The 25,089-nt window shown below is 40.2% G+C and overlaps 1 protein-coding gene across 17 annotated transcripts in view; it reads left to right on the forward strand.

Moving 5' to 3' along the window:
* The window catches only part of NRXN3 (neurexin 3), a 1,630,631-nt gene that overhangs the window by 403,912 nt on the left and 1,201,630 nt on the right, over window positions 1–25,089 (forward strand). For 6 of the 17 annotated variants that reach the window (XM_025391727.1, XM_025391719.1, XM_025391733.1 and 3 more), the window contains 2 exons: window positions 8,153–8,454; window positions 14,241–14,402. In XM_025391727.1, the coding sequence (XP_025247512.1) occupies window positions 8,153–8,454; window positions 14,241–14,402 (464 nt within the window). Of the gene's footprint in view, window positions 1–8,152; window positions 8,455–12,312; window positions 12,358–14,240; window positions 14,403–25,089 lie in introns of all 17 variants that reach the window. The other 11 variants (XM_025391720.1, XM_025391722.1, XM_025391730.1 and 8 more) reach the window with 4 other exon arrangements.

Raw genomic sequence — 25,089 nt, forward strand, 5'->3', positions numbered from 1 at the left:
TAATTTATTTTTATTTTTTAGCAATATCCATCCTATCTTAGAAATGTCTCCTGGCTCCCTCTTCACATCTCTAGTCATTTGTCCACAAACTGGACCCCTGGTACAGTACAAGTATAATTCTGCCACTCATTAGCTGAATTTCTTCTCTGCTAATTCCCCATCCCCAGTGCTCAAGAATGTTGTAGAGAAGGCCCCAGTCTGCATCTTGAACCTATACACGTGTCCATCGCTCTAGCCACCTTGCACTTTTCACCTTCTCCTAAATACTCTATGCTCTTCTAATGACCACACCAATGGATATGCCGTTTCTTCTAATTAGCATTTCATTCCTCCCTTTGTAGGTAAACTCCTATTCATAACTCAAGACACATTTTAAGTATGACCTCCTGTATGGAACCTTCTCTTATGCCCAGGTTCAGTTATTCCCTCTTCTGTGTGCCTATATCACCTACCAAACACTTAACTACACTGGTAATTATTTGCTTGTGCATGCCTTCTCAACGACAACAATGATAGCTAACACTTCTATGGCTGGGAACTGGGCCTAGAACTTTATTGTATTCCTGCCTCACAGCAACTCTATGAAATATGTACTATGGTTATTCCCATTTTGTAAATTAGAGAAAGAAGGGTTAGAGAAGTCAAGTAATAAGCTAAAGTTCCATAGATTTAGGTAAGTTTCAGAGCTGGGTGTCAAACCCACGTCTGTCTGATTCAAACTTTTATCATTACAGTTCATACCGTAAATCCACTGTTCAGCCAGGCAGAGTGCCCTGTTAACATGAATCTGTTGTCAGGGCCTGGCACATAGCAGGCATTCAAAATTTTTCAGCTTTACAATTCCTTTTTGTCTGTAAAATGTCAGCTAATGATTTATACTTACAAGGTTGCCATGTGACTTAAGTGCATTCAGCACTGAACACATTACCTGGTGCATAGTAGGCACCTGTGAATCTTTACTTCTTAAGTGAATAAACAAAAATGTAACTTTTATTGTAATGCAGTTGACAGCAATTCAGTCTTTAGGATACCATTAGCTTTCTAGTGATTTCAGTGAAGCGTGGTTTTCCAGGCCATTCTTCTGTGGACGGAGGCAGCTTCCCTCACCAGGATGCTGGCTGTTTATTTTCCAACTGACAAGTTGATTTACTATTTTCCTTCTCATCACTTTCAAGAAGCATCTGCAGGCTAGTGAGTGACCCAGGCAGTGTGGAAAAGTCCATTTATTTCTCTGCTGCGTCTTTCCTACAGAGAGTCTGAGGATAAGGGTTGGAAATGGCCTCAGGAGGTCAGATTTCCTGTGTGTTTTCTTTTGTAGTGCAGGATTGCTCAGGGCAACACAATTTCCTGTCTGCTGGTACACTCTGCTTTTAAAATACCTGTGTGATGGGATGTGGCAGGTAAAGGATTTTGTTGTTTGTCCTTGGGGGATGGCTCTGCAGTTTGATCTCTCTTAATGCTTTCTTTGGCCCTAAAATACATTGTAAGGGAAATGAGACAGGGAGAACCAAGAGTGCAGTTCACTTGTGCAATCTTTTGCCTTTTAACACAATCATGCTGTTCCTCCCTAAATTCTAGCAGGAAATGTCATTAAGTGTACAATAGAATTCACTGCACTAAAAGGATTTCTACTTTCCCCTCATTTTTGCAAATATGATCATCTCACAGCTCAGCAGATAACTTGGATGTCTGCTCACAGCTTCCTAAGAGGCTCTTAGAGGTAGGTGTTCCTGTTCAGTGTATTGGATTCTTAGCAGGTTGGATAGTAAGGAAACAGACTTGTAGAGGAATGAACTCAGACTTGCCATATATATATATATATATATATTTTTTTTTTGCCAGCAAAAATACTCAAATTGCTGTTTTAGCTCAAGATACCTTTCAGCAATGAGGGTATATGCAGCCCCTCCATCCCCCAGGAATGAGTAGAATTGTGCAATCGTGGACTTATTCCCTAGACATTTATTTCTGCAGTTGTGTACCCTTTTGCCTTGGAGCCATTACTTCTTTTGTCATTGCTGAGGCTTCTTTGCCTGGAAAGCACTGGCCAGAATTGGATGATCTGTGAGTTCATGACTTGAGAACCTTCAACCTCTGATTGCAGTTGCACTGGTGGAGAAGGCACAATATAGCCCCTGCTGGGTTTGTCTTCACGGAGAGCAAATGAGTTCACAGGATGGCCACAAGACCACAGGCCATCTCTTTGCCTAGCAGGCAAGGCAATAGTAGTCCATGTGTTTTTGTGCCTCATTAGTTTCCAGGTGGGCCAGGCCAGGATGGGCAGCCAGGTTATCTTTGCATGAATACAGGCTAAAGTACTGCGCTGTGCTGCTGTTTGAGGCCAGTTTGAAGGACAAAGGCTGCATGCTACAGTGAGAACAATTTCGCTGTGTCTCTGAGGCTCATCATCAGGAAGCTGGCTCCCACTCCTTTTCTGGAGCTCAGCAGGTGTTCTTCACAGGACCACTGACTACAGCCACTTCAGAGGGGTCACCATTTTAACAGGCTCTTCTAAGTATCTAAAAATTCCATTTCTAAGGCTCTCTGTTGGAAGTAAAGAGTGTTATCTTCTCAGATTGGCTTTTTCTTTTCAGTTTGGTGCTGAGAATTTGGAAGGAAAGTCAATGTACTCCCCTACTTACCTGCTTGGTTTCCTGCTGCCTACCAGGGCTCTTGCCTACCATTGTCACTAGTTTTACCTTTCAACAGATTTAACTTCATGCAGCTGCAGAATATCAGATACAGGGTGCTAGGCATCTGCTTTGGGAATCTGAGTTTCTGGCAAAGTAGTGGTATGGTGTAGTAGCAAAAGCAATGGAATGAAAATCATGGCATTACAGTTTTGGAAATGGCACTCTGTAGTACCTTGGACAGCCCCTGTAAACTCTGTGTGTCTCTATTTCCTCACATTGGTGTAATCATAGCAAAATGACCTCACAGAGCATTGAGAGAATACCAATAATAATTAAGAAAGCATTTGGAAATCCACGACACATCTAGATATGTGTAAATGCCTGCTTGCAAATGGTCTTAGAATCCTTCTTTATCAATGCCTGACGTGTTTTCATTTTCAGTCCTTTCTTGACTAATTCTTTGTCTTTTTCTGTCAAATTTTGCCTTTGGTCTTTGGCTTTCTAATGATTGCACTTGGATCTTAAGTATCCACACTTTGGTTTCCTCCTGTGTTCTCTGGCTTGCTGGTGTCTCTGCCTCTCTTAGGTTGTTCTGCAAGGAACTTCTGCTTACATTCTTGCCCAGTGAAGTGCAAACATCACTATATCCAGGAACTATATCAACATCTAGGCTGAACCAGTTCCAGGCAACCCCTGAAAAAGTAGTTCAAATGTATTTCTAAAAGATTATGCAATCTCTTAAAAATACAGATTGAATCCTTCTATCCCTCTCAGTAAAATTATGCAGTGGTTCCCTGTAACTTACAGAAGTTCAATTTTTTTGCCCTCAAAGCCCAGTTTGGGTTTTTAAGACACCAAGCCATAGGAATGGCAGGCCTAATTAAACAGTTATATGCATTTTCCCCACACTTCTTAGATTGCATAGTAATAAAATATAACACTGAGTATTTTAATCTGCTTTGGAATTTCTCAGAGAAATAGAGTGATAATAATATATAAATTATAAGTTGGGTGTCTTTTGGGGGAAAGGAGTGAAGAACAGAATTAAGTAAATGCTTATTAATACTAAGTATACATCAGTATTGAATTATCCAGCCATTTGAAAGATCAGTACTTTATATATCTTATACAAACTGATTTAAAATCTTGAATTATACATATCTAGATTGCATCTAGTGTTTAATCAATTGGACGCTTACGAATAATGGATAAATGATTTTTTGTCATACAGAATTGAGCTCTGCTTTTCATGCAGTGAGAATAACACTTTTCATTTTTACACTTATGCAATTGATTGTAAACTTTGGGATAATATAATTTAAATGGAGCTAAACAGTCCATTAGCTATGTCAGTGCCTCCTCTCTTGCCAAGCTGTAGTTTTATGCTAAGCTGTTGTGTACTGTGTTACATAATCCCCTGCATTCATTTTCTCCACCTGTTTAGCTTGAATATATACAAGGTGACTGCATTGTCTCTTCAACCTCCTTCTCAGTATAAACACCAAGTATAAACAGATTTTGGGTGCTATTTTGTTTTTTCTAATGGAGGATTCAAAAGATTGAATAAGGTTAGAAATGCATGTTTGTCACTATTTGGTTTTGCCCGTTTTAGTTACCCTTACTGTCAACTTAGTGTGATTTTCAAGGTGATAAGAGAGTGGTTGAGTCTCAGCTACTAGAAGGAAATTAAGATAGATTGGGGGTCTTACAAGAAAAATCATGTCAGTTGTGCAAGTGTACAAAACAGTGATTTCTTCAAGGTCCTCACTTTTTTCTCCTTCTCCTTTCTAGCCCTTGATATGCTCTTTTAGAGACTGGGTTATTGGGAGGCGGAGGTTGCAGTGAGCTGAGATCGCGCCACTGCACTCCAGCCTGGGTGACAGAGAGAGACTCCATCTCAAAAAAAAAGGCTGGGTTATGCATTTCTAGTGCCTCTTACAACATAACGTGTAGGGGAAAATTATTCTATCACTTGAAAATGATATAAATTTGCTTATGTAGGATACGACTTAGAGAGAATATGTCAGTTGTCTATTGTTTGTTGACCAGTGGAGGAGATATCCCGACAGGGTAATGCTGATCTTGGTAGCCTCCTCTGACTCAGGGAAGAGGTAAACTGAGAAAATTCTTCGTTGGATGAAAAGATTGGGAAGGTTGTGAATGGTTACAGCAATTTCTGTTAAATATTTGCAAAGGAAGGCACTTTGCCACATAAAATCTTCATCGGTGTATTTGCATGGAGATTAGCATAAATATGCATGTGATTTGCATAGGCCTTTTCTTCCTCACATTGGTTTTAGTTCTTATTTATTTATGGTGATATTCTCTTCTCTACACTGATGCCATTTTTTCCCTCTATGGCCTCCCACATAAAAGAAGTGTTTTTGCTTTGAATACAGATCTAGGGAAACATTTCTTTTGGTGAATGAGTGATTCATGTAAGGTGAGAGGAATTGGTTTCTGGCTCAGTTTATTCAAAGTTTGGGATGGTTTGTCAGTCAATGTACCGTTCCATGGAATCATTTGTGGCCTTTGACAAGACAAGTAGGAGCATCTGGAATGTCCAGAGTGATGGGCAAAGGGAAGATAATGAATGTTTAGACTAAGAAAAGCCCAGACATGCCCCAAGCCCAGAGTACCACAAACTAACTGTGTTGTCTTGGGCAACTCACTTATTTCTAGTCATCAATTTCTTCCATAATAAAATAAGGACATTAAATCAGGCCATCTCTAAAATCCCTTATAGCTCTAAAATTTATTATTTTGACAGACTCCTTGCTCTAATTATATAAAAAATATTAAGCACCATGTAGCACATTAAATAATATCTGGTGCCTTGCTGTTCTGTGTCAAACTTTTCCCCTTTGAAGGGTACTGGATGATTAATTTAAGCTTCTCTTTATAGGCACTACTTTCCTTGCTCATTTATCTCAGTTCAGTGAGCACACAAGGTATAACTTAAATGTTTATAGAAGACACCCATTAATATACCACTTGTGGTGCCAAGGACGTGCACAGTAGTTGGCTCTGTGGACATCCCTGTCTGTAGAAAAAGAGCTTAGTTGTGATAACGCCGTTTGATTTGTCACCTTCTACTCTAGATCCGGGTCACCTCCAGGTCTCCTGAACAGGGGCTTATCCAATTGCATTTTAACAAAGATGTTTCTTCAGAAATGAGGGGAGAGATCATGACAATAGACAGAACACTAGGGGATTGGATAGATCTACTTCAAACATGCAGACAGTGTTGAATCTCTGCTTTATTATTTTGGGGGGGGGGCTATTTCTGCTAAAATCCAGCATGCGTTATGTGCTCACTACTTATACATGTGCAAGCTACCCTGTGAGCATTTATAGGTGAACAGGTCTCTTTTGCTTATACCAGTGTGTGTGCAAGCAGACATATGCAGGTAGACACATATGACTGGGCTGCTCTGAAACACACAAGAGAAATTTGATCTCTTCTTTAATTCCCTGGAGTATGAAGCTGAGGTTGATGTTTTAATGATCTCATAATGCTAAGATTAATTTAACAATATGTAGTGGCTAGTAGTCTCTTCACATTATAAAAGCATCTCCTTTTTACAGCTCTTACTTTATGATGAGAAAATATTTATTTTGCCTAAGAAGTTTACCTGGGGCTGTGATGGTTGATACAGATCTGAGCTGAAGTGGACTTGGCTTTGGTTAATAAGCCTGGATTGTAGTTCCGGCAGGGAAAATAGAATTCTTTCAACCTTATTTTGTAGCCTCCAATCTTTAGAGGGAAACTGTATATCTCAACTATTGTTGCCATTTTCTTTTGGTAATGAGGTGCGTTTGATAGCTTTTGACCAACTCTGGTATGAGTTAGACCATTCTAAGTAAGGCTATCTGGCAAGAGGACAAATGGAATTTCATAACACTGTGTGTCAAAATTATAAATTGAAAAAACAAATAATTAAAGAAAATATATTTCATCCTCTTACCTTGACAAATATACCTTTATAACTACTTGGAAAGCCAGGTTCAAATTTAGAATTTTTGGATTCCTTGGAGTTCTGCATTGGGAAATAGCAGCACAGGGGGAACCAGCCAACCCCTAGTCCTCAGCCTATGGTCTGCTCCCTTCTCTTCCCACCTTTGGCTTTGTCCTATATCATGAAGGGTCTGGTATGAATGCATGTGGTTGCCCCAGCCTAATGGACAAGCCCTATCCACATTTCTGCAAGTAGTCCCCCATGGCTGCTCCTCAGACCTTGCAAGATGTATGGTTTGCCTTTAGAAAGATGGATCCAGGGCTGGGCATGGTGGCTCATGCCAATAATCCCAACACTTTGGGAGGCCAAGGTGGGCAAATCACAAGGTCCAGAGATCGAGACCATCCTGGTCAACATGGTGAAACCCTGTCTATACTAAAAATACAAAAATTAGCCAGGCGTGATGTTGCACGCCTGTAGTCCCAGCTACTTGGGAGGCTGAGGCAGGAGAATCGCTTGAACCCGGGAGGCGGATGTTGCAGTGAGGTGAGATCACACCACTGCAATCCAGCCTGGTGACAGAGCAAGACTCAAAAAGAAAAGAAAAAGAAGGAAAAAGAAAGATGGATCCAGGGAAGAGGCCTGCACAAGCCCTGAAAAACAGGCTTAAGGTTTTTTGGCTGGGCAATGACAGGGTCCCAGTCTATGAGATATTGTCTTGAAAGAGAATATGGGCTCCAGTAGAATGCGATCTTGGCCCCGTGGAACCCTAGTTCCGTGGGGAAGGATAGTTCTGTGGGGAAGAAGAGAATGCCATATTAGCCCTGTGGAACCCTAGTTCTGTGGCCATAGGATAGTCCAACCAGGGTCATCTAAAACAGGGTACCCTAGAGCAGAGAGTCTTGAGTTTAACAGTGGTATTGCTGTCTTATCAAAACATATCAAATTCATTCTCTTCCCTTCTCCTTACCTGCTATATCACCTGCTCAGGTCTAACCCCCTGCTTAACAACCCAGCCATGTTCCACGGGGCTTGGGACTGTACTATAGAAACCAAAGTTAGCTGAGTTATTGATGGATGAAAATCAGAGCCAGATCTTTCAGGGTAATTGATTTTTTAGTTATTGGTCAATAAAAGCTACCTGAAGCTAAAGAGTCCTTTGTCAGAACAGTTAATTATCCATTCTAAACCAGCTCTTCTACAAGCATTTAAAAGCAATTCCTGAAGCAAAAGCAACTTGAGCCTCACTTGATCATTTTGCATGAAATGTCCCTTTAGGTTTTTCTTTGAGAAAATGTGAAGGAAAGGCAGCAAGCTCTTTTGCACCATCTTGTTTGTCTTCTACCCTCGTGTGGACACGTCGTTTCTCTGCAGTCACCCCTGTTGCTGGTTTCCCGGGTGTTTCGATATATGACTTGCGGAAGAATGGAAGGGAGTGCTGTGTTGGTATTAGCACAAGAACAGGGGCAGTACCCCTGTGGTGTGTTCTCTTTGGTATTTGCATAGATCTGACTCTTGCCAGACAAGTGTTGACTGCTTTCCTCTTTTCTTTTCCTGTAGCTCGAGAGGAGAATGTGGCCACTTTCCGAGGCTCAGAGTATCTGTGCTACGACCTGTCTCAGAACCCGATCCAGAGCAGCAGTGATGAAATCACCCTCTCCTTTAAGACCTGGCAGCGTAACGGCCTCATTCTGCACACGGGCAAGTCGGCTGACTATGTCAACCTGGCTCTGAAGGATGGTGCGGTCTCCTTGGTCATTAACCTGGGGTCCGGGGCCTTTGAGGCCATTGTGGAGCCAGTGAATGGAAAATTCAATGACAACGCCTGGCATGATGTCAAAGTGACACGCAACCTCCGGCAGGTAATGGCTGAGGGGAGAGAATGCCTGGAAGGCTCATCCTAGGTGGCTGGGTAGCAAGTTTGTGAAGCAGGTGACGGGTGTGAGGTGGAGAGGGGTGGAGATTCAGGGATAGAGATGTTAAAGTCTAGCTTTCTCCCAGTCTTCGCAATTTCACATGGAAAATTATTAAAATATGTTTCTCCGCATACTTCAATTCTCCCTCTGTGCTTGTTATTTAAGAAAAAAAAAAAAACTCAGTTGTATAGATAATAAAAGTTGTAAGTACTTTCATTCCTTTTATTCTGCTTTCCTTTCATCATTTTCTTAATTACATTTGAATCTTATCGTATTATTGTTAAATTCAATTAGGGACGGCATTTTGTTTCTGCAGTTTCGTAGATTTTCCTCATTCTTTGAATATATGTTTTTCTTTTTAATTAAGTTAGCCATTGCCACGATGCCATAATTTTAATTCCTTCCAGAAAAAGTCTTCCTTTTTCTCTTTTAATTTACTAGCCTTTCCCAACTATTTTTTTCTTTTACGTTAATCTCTAGCTTTGGAATTAATTAGCCGGGATCTTTCTGAATTCCTCTGTTTCTCTGTTCGTTGATGCGGCGGTCCTACTCTATTGCCCCTGTCTCTCCCTCCGAGACTCTTCAGTTGACTGGGAGGCCTGGAAAGTGGAAGGACCCAAATAAAAAAGTCAACTTTGGAGCAGCCTTTCCTGGTTCTGTCCGTGCTTGGGAAGTCCCATCGCTTGCCGATTCTAAGCAGGCACCTCCGTCAGGTGACAACATTCTCAGAAAGCCTTAGCCAAGTGAAGTTGTTTTCAATTTCATGACTAATAATAATGATAACAATAATAATACCTCATCAGCCCACGTCAGTGAAAGAAAACCATTTCCTATAAAAATCAAAGTCTGTGCTGAGGCTGACTTTTCCAGCTTGCCATTGTTACTTGGTTTTCCTATTTGCTAATCTGTCATTAAACCCAGTTGGATGGTATCCAGGCTTTATTAACCAGAAAACACTATACTTTCTGAAGTGCTTATCAAAAAGTGCTTACCAAATTTCCTTCTGCCATATGATTGATCTAATGCCTTCTAATGTCAATGTGAAAGCATAAGAAATGATAGGTGTTTGCCTATGTTTTCTGTTTGATAAAAGTGTAACTCCTTACTAATGCTAAACAAATGGTATAGGCTGGCACACATTTGAAACACATTTCCACACTTAGGTATGTCAAGGAAGCCATCCTGTTGTAAACAGATAACTGTTTACAGTTATCTCAGGTAAAAATGCCAAATGACATAAGACTTAGAGTCCCCAATCATCTCAACATTCATGAATCTGATATTTTTGAATATTGTTCTGTGTTTTTCCTCTAAGGCCAAAGAACTCTATTGCTAATATCTTCTTTCATCATTCCCCATCCATACTTACCCAGGAGAGAACGTCTCAACTGTCAAGAGAACCCAAATCAAATATCCATTTGCTGATACATAAGGGCTTGTTACATGTGAGCTGCAAAGACTAGATCTGAAAGTGAAATACAACCTTTTGCTAGTTTTGATTGGCAGGTACAAAATAACACCCTTTAGGCATTAATCAGTGGAGGAGAGACTTTTCATGTACTTCAGAGCACAATCAGGTCATGGTTCTCACCAATTTGTTTCTCTAACTCTCTCCCACCGCCCTTCCTTGCCATTCTGGAATGATTCCAATTCTGGTGTGAAAGGCTCACTTTTGTTTCTACTAAAAACGCTTTTCTAAAATAGTATCAGGCCCACTTAAGTCCTTTAAATGGAGAGAAGATAAACCAAACTGTAATTCAAATATTGTTTGTGCTGTTCTAATCAGAGCGGCTAGAGGAAAACCACCCTGGATGTTTTTCCCGCCCCTGCCCCTCGTGCTCTAAGGCCCAACTCTGCTCTGTGCCCTTGGGCAAGCCATTTGACCTTTCTCCACCACAGTCTCCATTTGCAAAATGGTGATTACAATCTTCCGCAGCCATGTGTGGTGGCTAAATATGCAAAGCACCTTATGTTCCAGAAGGATTATGAGCTCATCCGTGGTCTGGGTATAGACGTACTGTGACGTGCACATGATCTACAGGCTGAGCATTCTGTTTCAAAGGTGACTGCATCTGTCTGGTGCCAAGGATGCAGCTAAGTGCAATTCTCTGTGCTAGACAGGGGTACAGAGGCCCTACAGTATTGGGGGTATTTCTTGGCAGAGGGAGTATTAATCTTCTGTGAGAAAGTGAACCTAAAATTGAACCTCATTGAAATTCTGACTAAATTTTGCAACCAAATGCAATTTATTGAAAGAGGAAAATCTCTGAAAAGCAAAGTTGATTTTGCAAATTCAATTATTTTAATGTGAATAATGTAAGATTATTATTTTGCCCATTAAAATAATATTTATAACATCTGTTTGAGTTCCCTAGGATACATTTGAATGGTGGGACATTCTTGTCTATTTCAATTAAACTATGAATAGCTCCATAAATATTTGACAACAAACTTATAGCAGCCTTATTCATTCATATTTTTGGTAAGATTGAATGGCTTTTATGGCAAAAATTCATCTGAGTAAAGTTTACCTGGGGTTTGCTGCAGTACTTACTACCAAATGGAGCAGAACTCTCCTCATTTCTTCCTTCATGATCATCTATTCATGGTTTTGCCTTTAAGCCAGGTCAGGACCAAGGCCAGGTATTTTATTATGGCTTACAATTAAAGGAAGGAATGTGGACTACCTGTATCTGTTGCAAACTATAACTGGGATTAGGGACCAAGGTAGTGAGGAATTCGTGTGTTTGTATGTGGTAGTGGGTGGTAATTGGTCCTTGACCTTGCCTAACTCCAAGGTCATGGCTATAACTTTCATGGCTTTACCTCTACGTGTTAACTTTTGTTAAACCACAAACACAAAACTGAGGTTACCAGTCTTCCAGTCTTCCAGAGGGCTTTTCTAATCATGTTTAACCTGCCAGTCTTCCCTCCTATCCATACAATAAATTACATAAAAGCTTGAAAAGCATTGTTCAAGAGGAATTGGGGGAAAGAGATTCCAAAACATTCTGGCAAAGTAAACAAATTGATGACCTCATTGAGTAATAAAGAAGATTCTAACTTTTTTGATGCATTCTATTAATTCTAAACTGAAAGAAAAATGTTCCTCTCTGGTTGCACATATCCACAAAAATCAAGTAGGTTGTAGATGTTTAATTATCCATGGAAACCTAGAGTACACTACATAAGGCAGACTTTCTGTGCTAGGTTTGATCTGTAAATGTTTTAAGTTTTTTCCTTTTTGGGAGGAAGTCATGATCATTTATCTACCTTGTAGTCATAGTCAGATGTGAAAAAAATAAACCCCAAAATATTTGTATTTCAGTTCTTTGTATCTATTTATCTACATGTGGAATGGTACCTGTTGGGGGTCTTTCCTTTCGCAAGAGGTGGAATGGGTTTGTGTTAGAGGGTGGGAAGGGAGTGGGTGGTGTCCATTCAGAAGAGTCCTTGGGAAGTAAGTATGGTGCTAATTGTAGCGGGTGAGGTCTGGTCTGAGAGAGGTTTGGAAGAAGCAGGGAGCTGCAATGGCATGTAGACTGCAGCTCCTTTTCTGGCTGTGCCCCAGGTGGCATGGTTTTCCATAGAGTCCTGGTCTCATTGTCTTCCCCCCACTCTCTTTTTCTGTGTCGGGTGCCTTTTTTTTGAGAAACTAACACAAGATCATTCATGCAATGTGTCATTTTACTAACCGACTAATGTACTAACACCCTAACGACTCATCTTTGTTTTTAGTTTTTTTAATTAACAATCGTTCTGTTCACAATTTTTAATTTCCTTTCTTCCCCCTTCTCCGCAAAGCACTCAGGCATCGGACACGCTATGGTAAACAAACTACATTGTCTGGTAGATATCATTCTTATTGTCTCTTTTTTTGGGTTTGCCGTGTGTTGCCCCCGTTTTCCTCTCCAACCCCCCCTTTTATCCTCTTTAGACTCATTTCTTCTTTTAAGATTTTTGTTCAATTAAATACAAGCCTTTCTTTTCCTTAAAAAAAAAAAAAAAATGGAAGGGGATGCACTTGTCCTAAAAATGATATTTGGTTGAATTTTGTGGGGAAGGTTTTCTTTTCTCTAGTTTTCAGTTTTTCCCCCCCCAAAAAATGCTTTTCTTTTTTTCTTTTTTTTTTTTTTTTAAAGTATCTCCATTTGGCTAAATTTGTTTTGTTTTGTTTTCTTATTTTACAACTTCCAAGTTACATACGAGAGACAACAGAGATTTATAGTGAGAACTTTCTGCTTTCTGTGCCTTCCTCTCCCTCTTACTCTTCCTCTTTTCTTTTTTTCCTCCTTTCCCACTCCTTAGTCCCTTTTCTCTTTCCCTTTTATGTGGCCACGGCTGCCACAGGTGATCTGGGGAGGAAAGTACTCAACTTCCTAGACTCTTTCTTACCCTTCTTTTACCTTACTCCCCTACCGTGGCCAAAAGGATATCCACGAGTTTTGTTCTCCATACAGACTCTGCATGGCATGTTCCTGTCTTGTGAATTTTCCTACCTACATCAGAATTTGTTTCCTCATTTTCCTCCTCATTACTAACAACTTACCAACCATCAACCCAATTTCACTTTCTTCTCTTTTATTTTTCCCCACTCTTCATTCTCCTTTCATCTTTCATATATTTTGGGGTTGGGTTTGGACTTTTTCTTTTCTTTTCTTTTCTTTTATTTAGTAAGGGAGGTGGCAGGCAGAGAAAAGACTACCTTTTAGTTTTGAATGCTTTTTTTTTCACTTCCATCTTGTTCTTCAGTTTGTTCAATGCATGTAAGTGTGAAGTGGATTTTTATTCTTTCCCTAATTTCTCCCCACCCTTTCCCAGTTTTGTTTTTCTTCCGCCTTCTCTCTTGGTTCCAGATGATTTCTGCACGGGTGTATCGGTGTATGGTGTGTGCATGCTTTGAGGCCCCATCGTTCCTCTCTGCCCTCTGCTCCTTTCATGGATGTTGGGTAAAAGGGTGCTATTTCTTTTCTGTGGGCATTATTATTTTTATTGTTTTGGTTATTATTCCTCATCATTCCTTTTGTTGTTGTTGTTAGAGTTGCGTTTTTGGTTTGGGTCATTTCTTCCCTTGGAGGTGGTGATGGGAGCCAAGGGAGGGTAGGGGTTGGTGTCCTGGGGCAGTCCATGGCATGTATCATCCATGACCATATCAGAATCAAGACCCTTCTCCTTCCCTCCCTGAATGCATGTTTGTCAGCGTGATGTGAGCCAAAATAAATATATTAATAACAATAAAGATAAAAGAAAAGAAAAAAGAAAAGAAAAGAAAAAAGGAAAAATAAAACCATCAACAACCAAAGACCAACCCCTAACAAACTTCATCATCAAATGTCTTCTTTGCTGTTTTTCACTACCACCATGAATAACAATCATGTAACAAATAAGCAATCATTTTAGCAATGAACTGAGACAAGTGATATCGTCTGAGGATGGTTCCATTTTCTAGCCTGACTGTGTAAAGATTGCAATGGGTAGAACAAGGTGCCCGGCTTGGAAATTCTAACAAAGTCTTCCATGAGTCTGCAGGGAAATACTGAAGGCTTGAGACCCAGGGAGGCAGACCAGAAAATGGAACTTGGCTGCACATACCAAAATCAAATCAAATTAGAAAGTATACCTCATGAAAATCTTAATGAAAGTGATGCCACAAGTAGGGGAAGCCACTGGCTTATGTTAGGATTGTAAGGTCATTGTTGGGATTTTTTTTTGTCCCTATGTCCCTCCACCAGGTGACAATCTCTGTGGATGGCATTCTTACTACGACGGGCTACACTCAAGAGGACTATACCATGCTGGGCTCGGACGACTTCTTCTACGTGGGAGGAAGCCCAAGTACTGCTGACTTGCCTGGCTCCCCTGTCAGCAACAACTTCATGGGCTGCCTTAAAGAGGTAAAGTTCACCCAACTCTATTTAATGCACCATGTGATTGTTTCATTTATAAACAAATGACATGTCTAAATCAATGACTGGATCTGTCCACAAATCTATGAAGTGATAGATTGCAGCACAAACGACCTTGGACTTGAAAGTAGGTATCCTACATTTTCATTCCCGCTTAAGCTGGTTGCATGACCTTGGGTTTGTCAATTTAGTACTGTGTTAGTCCGTTTTCACGCTGCTGATAAAGACATACCCAAGACTGGGTAATTTATTAAGAAAAGAGATTTAACTGATTCCCAGTTCCACATATCTGGGGAGACCTCACAATCATGGCAGAAAGCAAGGAGGAGCAAGTCACATCTTGCATGGTGGCAGGGAAGAAAAACTTGTGCAGAGGAACTCCTCTTTATGAAGCCATCAGATCTTATGAGACTTATTCACTATCATGAGAACAGCATGGGAAAGACCCGACGCCATGATTCAATTATCTCCCACTGGCTTCCTCCCACTGGCTCCCTCCCACAACAGGTGGAAATTGTGGGAGCTACAATTCAAGATGAAATTTGGGTGGGGACACAGCCAACCATATCAAATACCCTGTGGTTCTCTTTCCTCAACTAACAAATTGTGGCTCTTATCCCACAGATGGCTGTGCTTATAAATTAAATGCAATCACACAGGTGAAAGGCCATTGAAATCAGAAGGAACTAGATGAGTGTAAAGTTTGATTTTTGTGAGTTTGACCTGGCAAATAGGAAAGCTCTAGCTAAAAGTAGCTCAATTTGTTGTTGTGTGCCCTGTCTAAAATATAACATATGTATTATTTTACCTTCACTAAGCCTGGTGTTCCCAAGGGTCTCATTATTTGAGATGAAAGAAAATTCTTATAATGTAACATTAAGGCTCAGAAGACTGGTTTTTCCTTTTCTTCTTCTTCTTCTCTGAGAGCTAGTAGCTGTGAAAAAACAGTGGGACTTTGCCATTACTCATTTATTACCATTGTAGCTGATGTGTTGAGACCTCTGTCTGAGAGCAAAAAGAGCTTCAGCCAAGTGTAAGTGCAACCTCTAAGGTCAATTGTTGAGGCAAAAAGAATCAGATTTAATTTGGTAGAGCTCTTTCAGAACACTGTGGCATCAAAGTAGTGCACTGCACATTTTGTTTAAGCTAAGCTCGATTGCGTAAGTTATCTATACCATCTCCCTCGGGACATTTCTTGAGAAGCAAACAGTGTTCCTTCTTGTAGATAACAATCCCTTGTGACATCTTATGAGTCTCCTCTCAGGGCATATGTTTTATTCTTATTACGGTTATTTGAAATTTATTGAGCATCATTTGTATATGAGATGGCACTGTCCATGTGTTCATTCATGCCACTGCCCTGTGAGCCTTGTCCAGGCAGAAATTGTGTCTGTTAGGCATGGCACATAGTAGATGCATAATAAGAATTTGTTTGTCCATTTATCTAATAATCATTGGGTACCTTTTTTTGTGCTGTAACTAAACTTGGTGGCTCTTTTTAAGCCATGATCTGCATGCTCCAAGGCTTTGTCTTGTAGGAAGGGAGATGAGATCAGTGAGTGAATAAGTATAGCATAGGAGAGCAAGTGTTCAGTACCATAGACTAAATGCTGTAATTGAGTAGAGGAAACATAAATTTTAGGTGGAAGTCAGTTTTAGAGAAAGAGTGACATTCGAGGCAGGCCTTGTTGTAGAAAATCATGTGCAAATTGAGAGGAAGGGGTAGAAAAGAGAGACAATAAAGGAGGGAAAATCCAATCATAGCTTTGTATTGTTCTCAGCCTGTAGAATGAAATAAGAGGAGCACCCAAAGAGTGCTATTATCTCTCTGCAGGATGTTACCTAGGCTTCTGCTGGCTTCAGAGATTTCATCGTCATTTCTGATGGAATTATGGTAGGCATAGAGCCCTTCCTCCCTGGGATTTACTCCTATTTGGATAGAATAAAGGTATAGACTATGCACTGTCTAATGAACCCTGAAAGACTCTTAAACATTGTTAAATCACACTACATTGGAACTGCATTCTCATCAGAAAAAGACTGCAACATTCTTGTTACCAAGGACATGGCTCAGGAATGAATGAGGCATTGGTTGCTGTGGAGTGCTCATTCAGTTTTGTAGTGCAACGGTCCTGAGCATGAAGTTTCTCCAGGACAGGATTTAGCTCTGGCCTTTAGGATTAATTTTCTCCTATACACAATTGTATTGAGCTACGTCTCTATTATATACTTAGAGACAAAGGAACAATTTCCCAACCACGAATCTTCTATCTATTAAATCAGGAAGGAACATTTTGAAACAAGTCTCATAAAAACACAAAGATGTCTCTGATGACTTTATCCATGTGGAAACTAAAGAAAATAAAATACACACACACACACACATACGCAGACACACACAAACACAGACAGACAGACACCACACACACACACACACACACACACACACACACACACACACATATTTGCTGTCCAGAGAACAGAAAGCTTCAAAAGTCTGTCAGAAGTATTACTGAATAGCTTAAAAGTTAAAGGCAGTTCTGAAAAACAGTGTCGATAATAGAAATAACTATAATCAGTGATAACAATATATCCTTATCTTAGCTAGCAGCACAAATATGCATTTAAATTCAGACCAAGTTAGAAAAAGGAAAGTTCGAAACACTAACGGAAATGATAGGCAAAGCTAGAACTTGATAAACTCCTGCCCCATCTGTTTTCCCTGTACAGCATGATAGTCTTTCTAAGGCACTCGGAAGGCTTGTTATTTGTCTGAGTACCTTGAACAGATCACTTTGAGTCTAACGTAGTGCTAATATGTTATTTCTTTGCGTTTAATAATTACACTTCACTTTTCTGTGGGCAGGTCTATGGAGATACTTCTCTTGTTCTTGGTATTTGTTTTTGATAAATCAGTTAACATCAAAGGCTTCCAGATATGTTAAGATTCAACTACCTGATAAACCCCACTCACCCACTTAAACCATAGAACAGTCTGTAATTATTTCACACTCCCTTCTTCCCCTTCGTTTTCCTCTTGCTGCCTTAAAAAAATCTTCTCTCGCCATTTGTGGCTTTAAGTTGTCCTAAATGAAACTAAGTGATTTTATGTGTAATTTTCTTCAAATTAGGGACATGGCGAAGGGCCTATGCAATTTCTGCTCCAGATCATCAATATTGCTTTGTGTGTGGCACAAAACAGGTTTTGTTGTTGGGACTGTAATTACTTCACACCTAAAAACTAAGTTCTGGCTCCATGATTGTGCCAAAGGGACTGGATATTACTCATGTGCGTACTTCCTAACCTCATACCCATGTGAAAGCCACAACAAAGCATCCACATTGTCATCAAACTATGATAGTTCTCTGCACACGTTGGTTATCAATATAAGATTTGTGTCCACTTAAATATCACGAAGTCAGCATCTTGTTCCTTTTCATGTTTTAGTGTGTCTGTCTCATGTTTGTTCTTATTGTGTCCCCAGCTCCTAGAATGGTTCTTGGCACTTGGTGGCTCTCAGTCAATATTTGCTGAGTGAAATCACATGATTGTACATTAATAAATACCTTTCCTAAATGAATGCTCTTAGGTACTATTGACCACTTGACTTACCTGGGATGATTAAAGAACATCTTGACATGGCAGTGGGTGAATCTTTCAAGAATCTTCTCTCCCTCCTCCTGAGCTATCAGATATGAGAAAAAGATTATATTGAAAGCCTCAGCAAGGCTGAGAGGAATGATTGGAAGTTCCTCTATGAAAAATGGGATAGAAAAGGCTGTGAGGGAGGCATCAAAGTATAATGAAAAGAATACTGGGCTTCAAATCAGAAAATCTGCTTAGGAATGTTAGCTTTATCACTGGCTATATAATAAGGTCACTGATCTTACTCCAGTCTCAGTTTTCTAACCCATAACAAGGAGATAATAAAACTTCTTTTGCATTCTTAAGAAAAAAAATGAAATGATGTACATAAAAGTGAAACCATACAGCATTACAAAATACAATGTTTTTGCTTATAATAATTGTTAAGGATTATATATTGCATTGTATAAAATAGTTTATAAATAGAAATATAAGTGTAAGTGAATATCCATTAGCACATGGAATCTCTATATTTCTCATATGAGCAAGTCATTGTCAGGAAAAAAAACCCCATTATTCTGAGGTTTGCCCTACATAAATTCTCTCGTAATGCAAAAATAGGGATAACTCATCCTGCCTGCCCTCAATGATTACTTTGTTTTTTGCCTTTGGCCATTTATTTGACACTATGTTTTCCTTTATTAAAATGTGAATTCCATGAGAACAGAGGTCTTATTTGCTTATAAATGTTTCCCCAGCACCTAGAATGGACCTTGACATTAAAAATTGCACTCAATAAGTATGTCTGGAATAAATAAATAAATGAATGGAGCTCTGAAATCTGGTGGAGTTTAGATGAACAATGTATAAGTCCAGACTGCTATTAAAAAGTATCATAGGCTGAGTGGCTTATAAACAACAGAAATTTATTTCTCACTGTTCTAGAGGCTGGAAGTCCAAGAACAGAATGCCAGCCTGATCAGGTTCTGGTGAGGGCCCTCTTCTAGTTTGCAAACTGCTGTTTTCTTATTGTGTTCTCACACGGAAAAAAAGAGGATAAGAGTTCTTTAGGGTCCCTTTTATAAGGGCACCAATCCCACTCATGAGGGACCTTCATGACCTTCATGACCACCTCCTGGAGGCCCCACCTCCTAAAACTGTCACATTGTGGGTTAGGATTTCAACATATGAACTTTGGAGAACACAAACATTCAGTGCATAGCAAACAGTATATCCCCCAAACCTATAATATGCCAAGGGCTGTGCTAAAATAGAAATATGAGTCAAACATGGTTCCTGCTTTAGAAGAACTCACATTAGTGGGGAGAGGCAGACACACACATAATTGCAATAAATAGCGGTTAATGCACAACATGAGACATTCTTAGTTACAATGTGGCTGCTGAGGAGAAGGACCTAATACATCCTGGGGTTCAGGGAGCATCCCAAGGTGAGGTGCTTGATGCCAAGTAGAGGGGAGCGTGGAAGCATGGGGAAAGAGGTGCTCCAGGATGAGGGGCAGGGTGAGAAAGGCATGGAGGTAGAGCATGTCCTGGTGTCTGGGTGAGGAACATACAAACAGCTTGCTAATTTCAAGGCCCAAATTATAAGACTGGGAGCTTTGGACTGGTAGCTGTGGTGAGGTAGGGACCATGTCATAGAGGTCTTCATTTCATGCTATACCCTTGAACTTTGTTCTCTAGGTAATGGGGGAGCCATTGAAGGACCTTAAGCAGCAGAACATAGTCAGATTGGCATCTTACCCATCAGGCCTTCATTCTTTGAGGAGTAATGTTAATTCATCTACCACTTTCCGCTGATGTATGTTTTTGTCCTAGGGAAGTTGAAGATCAGGGATAGAAAAGGTGGTCCCTCGGCTGGGCGCGGTGGCTCATGCCTGTAATCCCAGCACTTTGGGAGGCTGAGGCAGGCAGATCACGAGGTCAGGAGATTGATACCATCCTGGCTGACATGGTGAAACCCCATCTCTACTAAAAACACAAAAACAAAATTAGCTGGGCATGGTGGCGGGTGCCTGTAGTCCCAGCTACTAGGGAGGCTGAGGCGGGAGAATAGCGTGAACCCAGGAAGTGCAGCTTGCAGCGAGCTGAGATCGCGCCACTGCCCTCCAGCCTGGGTGACAGAGCAAGACTCCATCTCAAAAAAAAAAAAAAGAAAAAGAAAAGAAAAGGTGGTCCTTGAGCTTCAGCATTGGATTGGAGCCTGCCTCTCTGAATTTTAAAATTTCTACAGAAAACTGCTACCTTCTGACTCCAATTTCAGTTTCCAAAGACCCTGCCTGAGAGGACATGCATTTCTCTTTTCCTCTGTCCTTGGCATTACTGAGCTGTTCAATGACAAATGAAATACAGGAAGGCCAAACCAAGACTGAGTTACATGAGTAGGGTCCCCATTAGGCTATTCAAGCCCATCACAGTATCCTCCCACGTGTTGGACCTTCTGTGTAGTTTGATTTGGTTCTTTCCACACCATCCTCCTTTCTCCTCAATCTGACACTCCTCCATTTGCCCATGTGGAGAAGCGTAAGTGCCACTGAGACCTCTGGGACAGACTGGACTCTCTCATCTCTCTATTCTCATGGCATCTCTAATGGGGAGGAAGGAAGAGCAGGAGAATTGGGAGAATAGAACACATATTTAAAGGAAAAAGGATTGGATAGAACATCATTGTGCACATTACATTCCACATCCCTTTGTGATTATTAGCCATTTAAAACCGAATGGAGTTTTGCAGCCAGAGATAGTCTCTGAACAGATGATTAATGGCTTAATCTGTAATAACTTTACATTTTATAGAACCCTGATAGGCGTCCACATCTGGTGAGCCAAGCTATTTAAGGCTGTGTTAATTCTGTTAATTGCTATACGTTTATTTGAATTGCTGGCACCTGCGGGCTTTGGGATAATGTGTTTGTTGTTGCTTTTTTTTCTTTAAAAAAATACTCATTTTATTTTACCCTGTCTTGCTTGCTGTCTCTTGTTGCTATCTCTCATGCTATCACTTAATTTCTTCTCTGGATTTTCTTTTGAGTTGTCCTTTTGCTTCCTTACTCATTGTCCTTCCTCCTCCCCTTCTCTGTTCCCTTTTTCTTTAATTCATTTGTTTCCCAAGCTGTTGTTTTGGTATCCTTCCTGATTGCTCAGGTGGTGATAAATGTCTCTGTCTGTAAGCAGGTGAATTCAGGTCATAGCATTGGGCCTAAATATTCCTTTTTTTCTATCATGAAGACTACTGTGCAGCGTAGGGCTAGTAAAGCCCAAGCGAGGCTTTTAGAATCAACATGAGACATGAGAAGAGGGTGGGCTTCAAAAGCTCAAGCCCAGGGTATGAGTCTTGCCTAGACTTATTCCTTGCCAGTTGCATGGCTTTTAGCAAGTCACTCAACTGCTCTGAGCCTTGGTTTCTTCATCTATAAAGGGAGCGACTAATACTGATTTCATGTATTTTTACGTAGGGAGCAAATGGGATTAGACAATGGAAGTGTTTTATAAAATACAAAATACTATACAAATGTTAATGAAGTTGTTATTTATGTTATTAATTGAAACAAAATCAGTTAGTTCAGGCCAAAGAACCACTTACTGCTCTTCACCATTTCTGCAATTAAAAACGTGCAGAAGTTAGGAGTCCAATGTAGTTTAATTAAAAAGGCCTGCTACCAGGTCCAGTTCTAATGTTAATTAGAAAATTATACAACTTCTCTGGATATCCTTGTCTTGATCTGTAAAATGAGGATAGTAATCCCTGCTAATCCAAATGCACACTACTGTAGAGACCTTCTTGTAAATGTCGCATAGAAACACAAATTATTGCTCATTAGATTTTGGGTAGCAAGGTAAGTTTTATTCCATTAAGGAAGATGTACAGAAAAGCACTCTGTGGGTTTGGAGATAAGAGCGTTTTGACAGAATGGGAGAATCAATACAAAAAGCTGACCAGAGAAATAAGAGTTGAGCAGGGTGGAAAGAAATGAAGTTGCAAATCAGAGGAAATGGAGGAACGTGGCAGAAGAAGAAAAGAAAAAGCAATTACTGCATCTCAGGAGCTGTCTATTGGCTTGTCATAGGCTCAGTGATGTCCTCTGCAAATTCATATGTTGAAGTTCTAACCTTTAGTTTGTGACTATTTTTGAAGATAGGGCCTTTTAAGAAGTAACTGAAATAAAATGAGGTCATATGGATAGGCCCTCAACCTATATGATTGGTGTCCTTACAAGAAGTGATAATGACATGGATATACAGAGGAAAGACCATGTGAAGACAGAGGGAGAAGATAGCCATCTACAAGCTAAGGACAGAGGCTTCAAAAGAAACCAACCTTGCTGACACCTTGAACTTGGACTTCCAGCCTCCTGGAGTGTGAGAAAATAAGTTCTGGTAGTTTAAGTCACCCAGTCTGTGGTATTTTGTTATGGCAGCTCTAGTAAATTATAGAGCTTTTTTATGGGTTGACCATAAAAAAAATGGCCATTTTTGGCTGGGCATGGTATTTCACGCCCATAACTTTAGCACTTTAGGAGGCTGAGGTGGGGGGATTGCTTGAGTCCAGGAGTTGGAGACCAGCCTGGTAAACTTAAGGAGACTGTGTGTCTACAAAAAACATTAAGAAAATTAGCTGGACATGGTGGCACATGCCTGTGGTCCCAGGTATTTTGGAGGGAGGTGGGAGGATCACTTGGGCCTGGGAGGTTGAGGCTGCAGTGAGCCAAGATGGTGCCACTGCACTCCAGTCTGGGCAACAGAGCAAGACTCTATCTCAGAAAACAAAACTGCCTTTTTTTTGTGTGTGAGGATTAAAAAAAAAAAAAAGTCAAATATTGGCAATGTCGGGTGACTTAATTTCAGAATGAAATTTTTGTAAAGAAGAGAGATTGAATCTTCTGGAAAAGAGATTACTTTCTGGATTACAAGGAATTTCTGTGGGCAGGAAAGAGAGAAAGAGAGAGATTGGCAATGTGAGTCAATTCCCATTCCCCTGGCCATGGCTGTTTTCTTTATAGGTGGGCTTCTAATGCAATTTGGACTCATAACATACAGAGGCACAGAGGAAGGAGCAAAACCCTGAGCTACTGGGGACAGGGATACATTTGAAGCTTATTTCAGTAGGAACCAGGTGCGAGCATTTAGCCAAGGGTGGCTGTAAAAAAGTCGTATGGGCCTAAGGAAGAATGAGGAGCATGGAGGTCTCAAAGATCTTTGGTGTTTCAGTGCTATGACAGAGAGTAGTTCTTCAGTTAGTGCCACAATAAAATTACTAAAGAAGGATTTGCTGCATTTGTTGATGGGTTGTTGATGGAGAAGTAGATTAAAATATATGTATTTGGCAACTGGGTATTCATTATGCCTTCATCTGATGTGTGTTTCTTGATTTTTATTCCCTTCATACTCAATCCAATGATTCAGTGGCACCTGCTCCACTCCCAGCTCCGTTAGTGAGCATGTGATCCCTAAATCAATTAGGGACTCCTATTCACTTGATTATGGTTGTTTTCTTCATAGGTGAGCTCCTAAACCAATTTGGATCCATAACACACAGGCTCAGGACTTTTGTCTATATGTTGTAGGGAAACAGCTCTCTCCTGTTTTGGGCTAGAACTTGGAGTGGTGTTAAACTAAGCTTCTAGCCACTATCTTGCCACCACAGAGAACAAACACAAAGCCAGGATGGAGAAAATCAGAGCCAAAACATGGAAGAAACTAGGCCTTAGTGACATTTTTGAAGGCCCTGGTTTAAACATTTTTCAAATTAGACTACCGCTTAATTTCCACTCGTGATTGAATAAAGTACCTCTGTTGCCTAAACCAGTTGCGGCTCTGTTTTCTATCATTTGCAGCAGGAAGCCCTAGGTGATGTAGCAGAATTCCTCATGTTCCTATTTTACTCCTGTTTTTTGCTGACAAAAAGATAGGTCCTTGGACAAGGAAAGACAGACAAAAGTAGGAAATGTAATACTGGAGCATCTTAGAAATGAGATAATTTGCTCTGTATTAACTCAAATTTCCTGCCTCAGATGAATGCTATCCCAGGATACAGAGAGAATTTGTAAATACAATTTTTGAAACATACTTGGTGGTTTTTGAGGAATGCTAGTGAATAGAGAAGGTTCCTAAAGACTAGACAATTGAAAAATGTGGATAATGCAAACAATGAACTTATGAGTTGAACTGAAATCTGGGTAGGATTTTGGAGTGCAATATTAACAGAATATATGAGCCCACAGCAGAGAAAAGAGTGATCAATATAACTGCCATCACTAATTAAGAGCACTAAGAAAAAGCTTTATCTTATCAACCAAATTCATATATTCATTTAGTAGTATTACTGATGATTCATAAAAGTACTATGGACCTCATCTAGTTAAATAGCAGCAAAGTTTTTGAAGACACATTTTGTGATATTCTCATTAATAAGATGGAGCAATAGGGTTTGGATGCAAGAGCTATCAAGCTATTAAAATACCAACGGGCCCTGATTAAGTGGAATTTTTTGGTGTATATGAAAGTTTTTGTAAGATGGCACAAAGTTCTGTCTTACATTTATATTAAGGACTTGAAGAGATATAAGAGAACATGGCTTGTTAACTTTGTGGATGGTGGGGACGAAAAATGATAGAAATTGTGCATCTGTGTTATCTGAGGTTGAATTAATAGAGGTCTGACCTACACAACAAAGGAGGTAACAGTTCTGCAGTGTAATTTATTGGTTAAGAAAGCAGGCTCTGGAGTTAGAGTGTCTGGCTGCAAAGCCTAACTCTACTTGCAGTAGCTGTATAATGCTGGGTAACATACCGAACCTTCTGTTACTTATTAAATGGGAACAACCCTACTTGATAGGGTTGTTGTATTGAGATCATGCATGTCAAATAGCTGACATGTAGAAAATGTTCAGAAAATTTTATTTATAATTATTATTACCATTGTGGTCACTATGTGCTAGTATAATTACTGGAAAGGGAAAATAAGCTTTTTTTTTCTTTTGAGACAGTGTCTTGTTCTATCACCCAGGCTGGACTGCAGTGGTGCTATCTCGGCTCACTGCAACCTCCACCTCCTGGGTTCAAGTGATTCT

The sequence above is a fragment of the Theropithecus gelada genome, chromosome 7b (genome assembly GCF_003255815.1).
Source record: "Theropithecus gelada isolate Dixy chromosome 7b, Tgel_1.0, whole genome shotgun sequence".
Taxonomy (NCBI): Eukaryota; Metazoa; Chordata; class Mammalia; order Primates; family Cercopithecidae; genus Theropithecus; species Theropithecus gelada.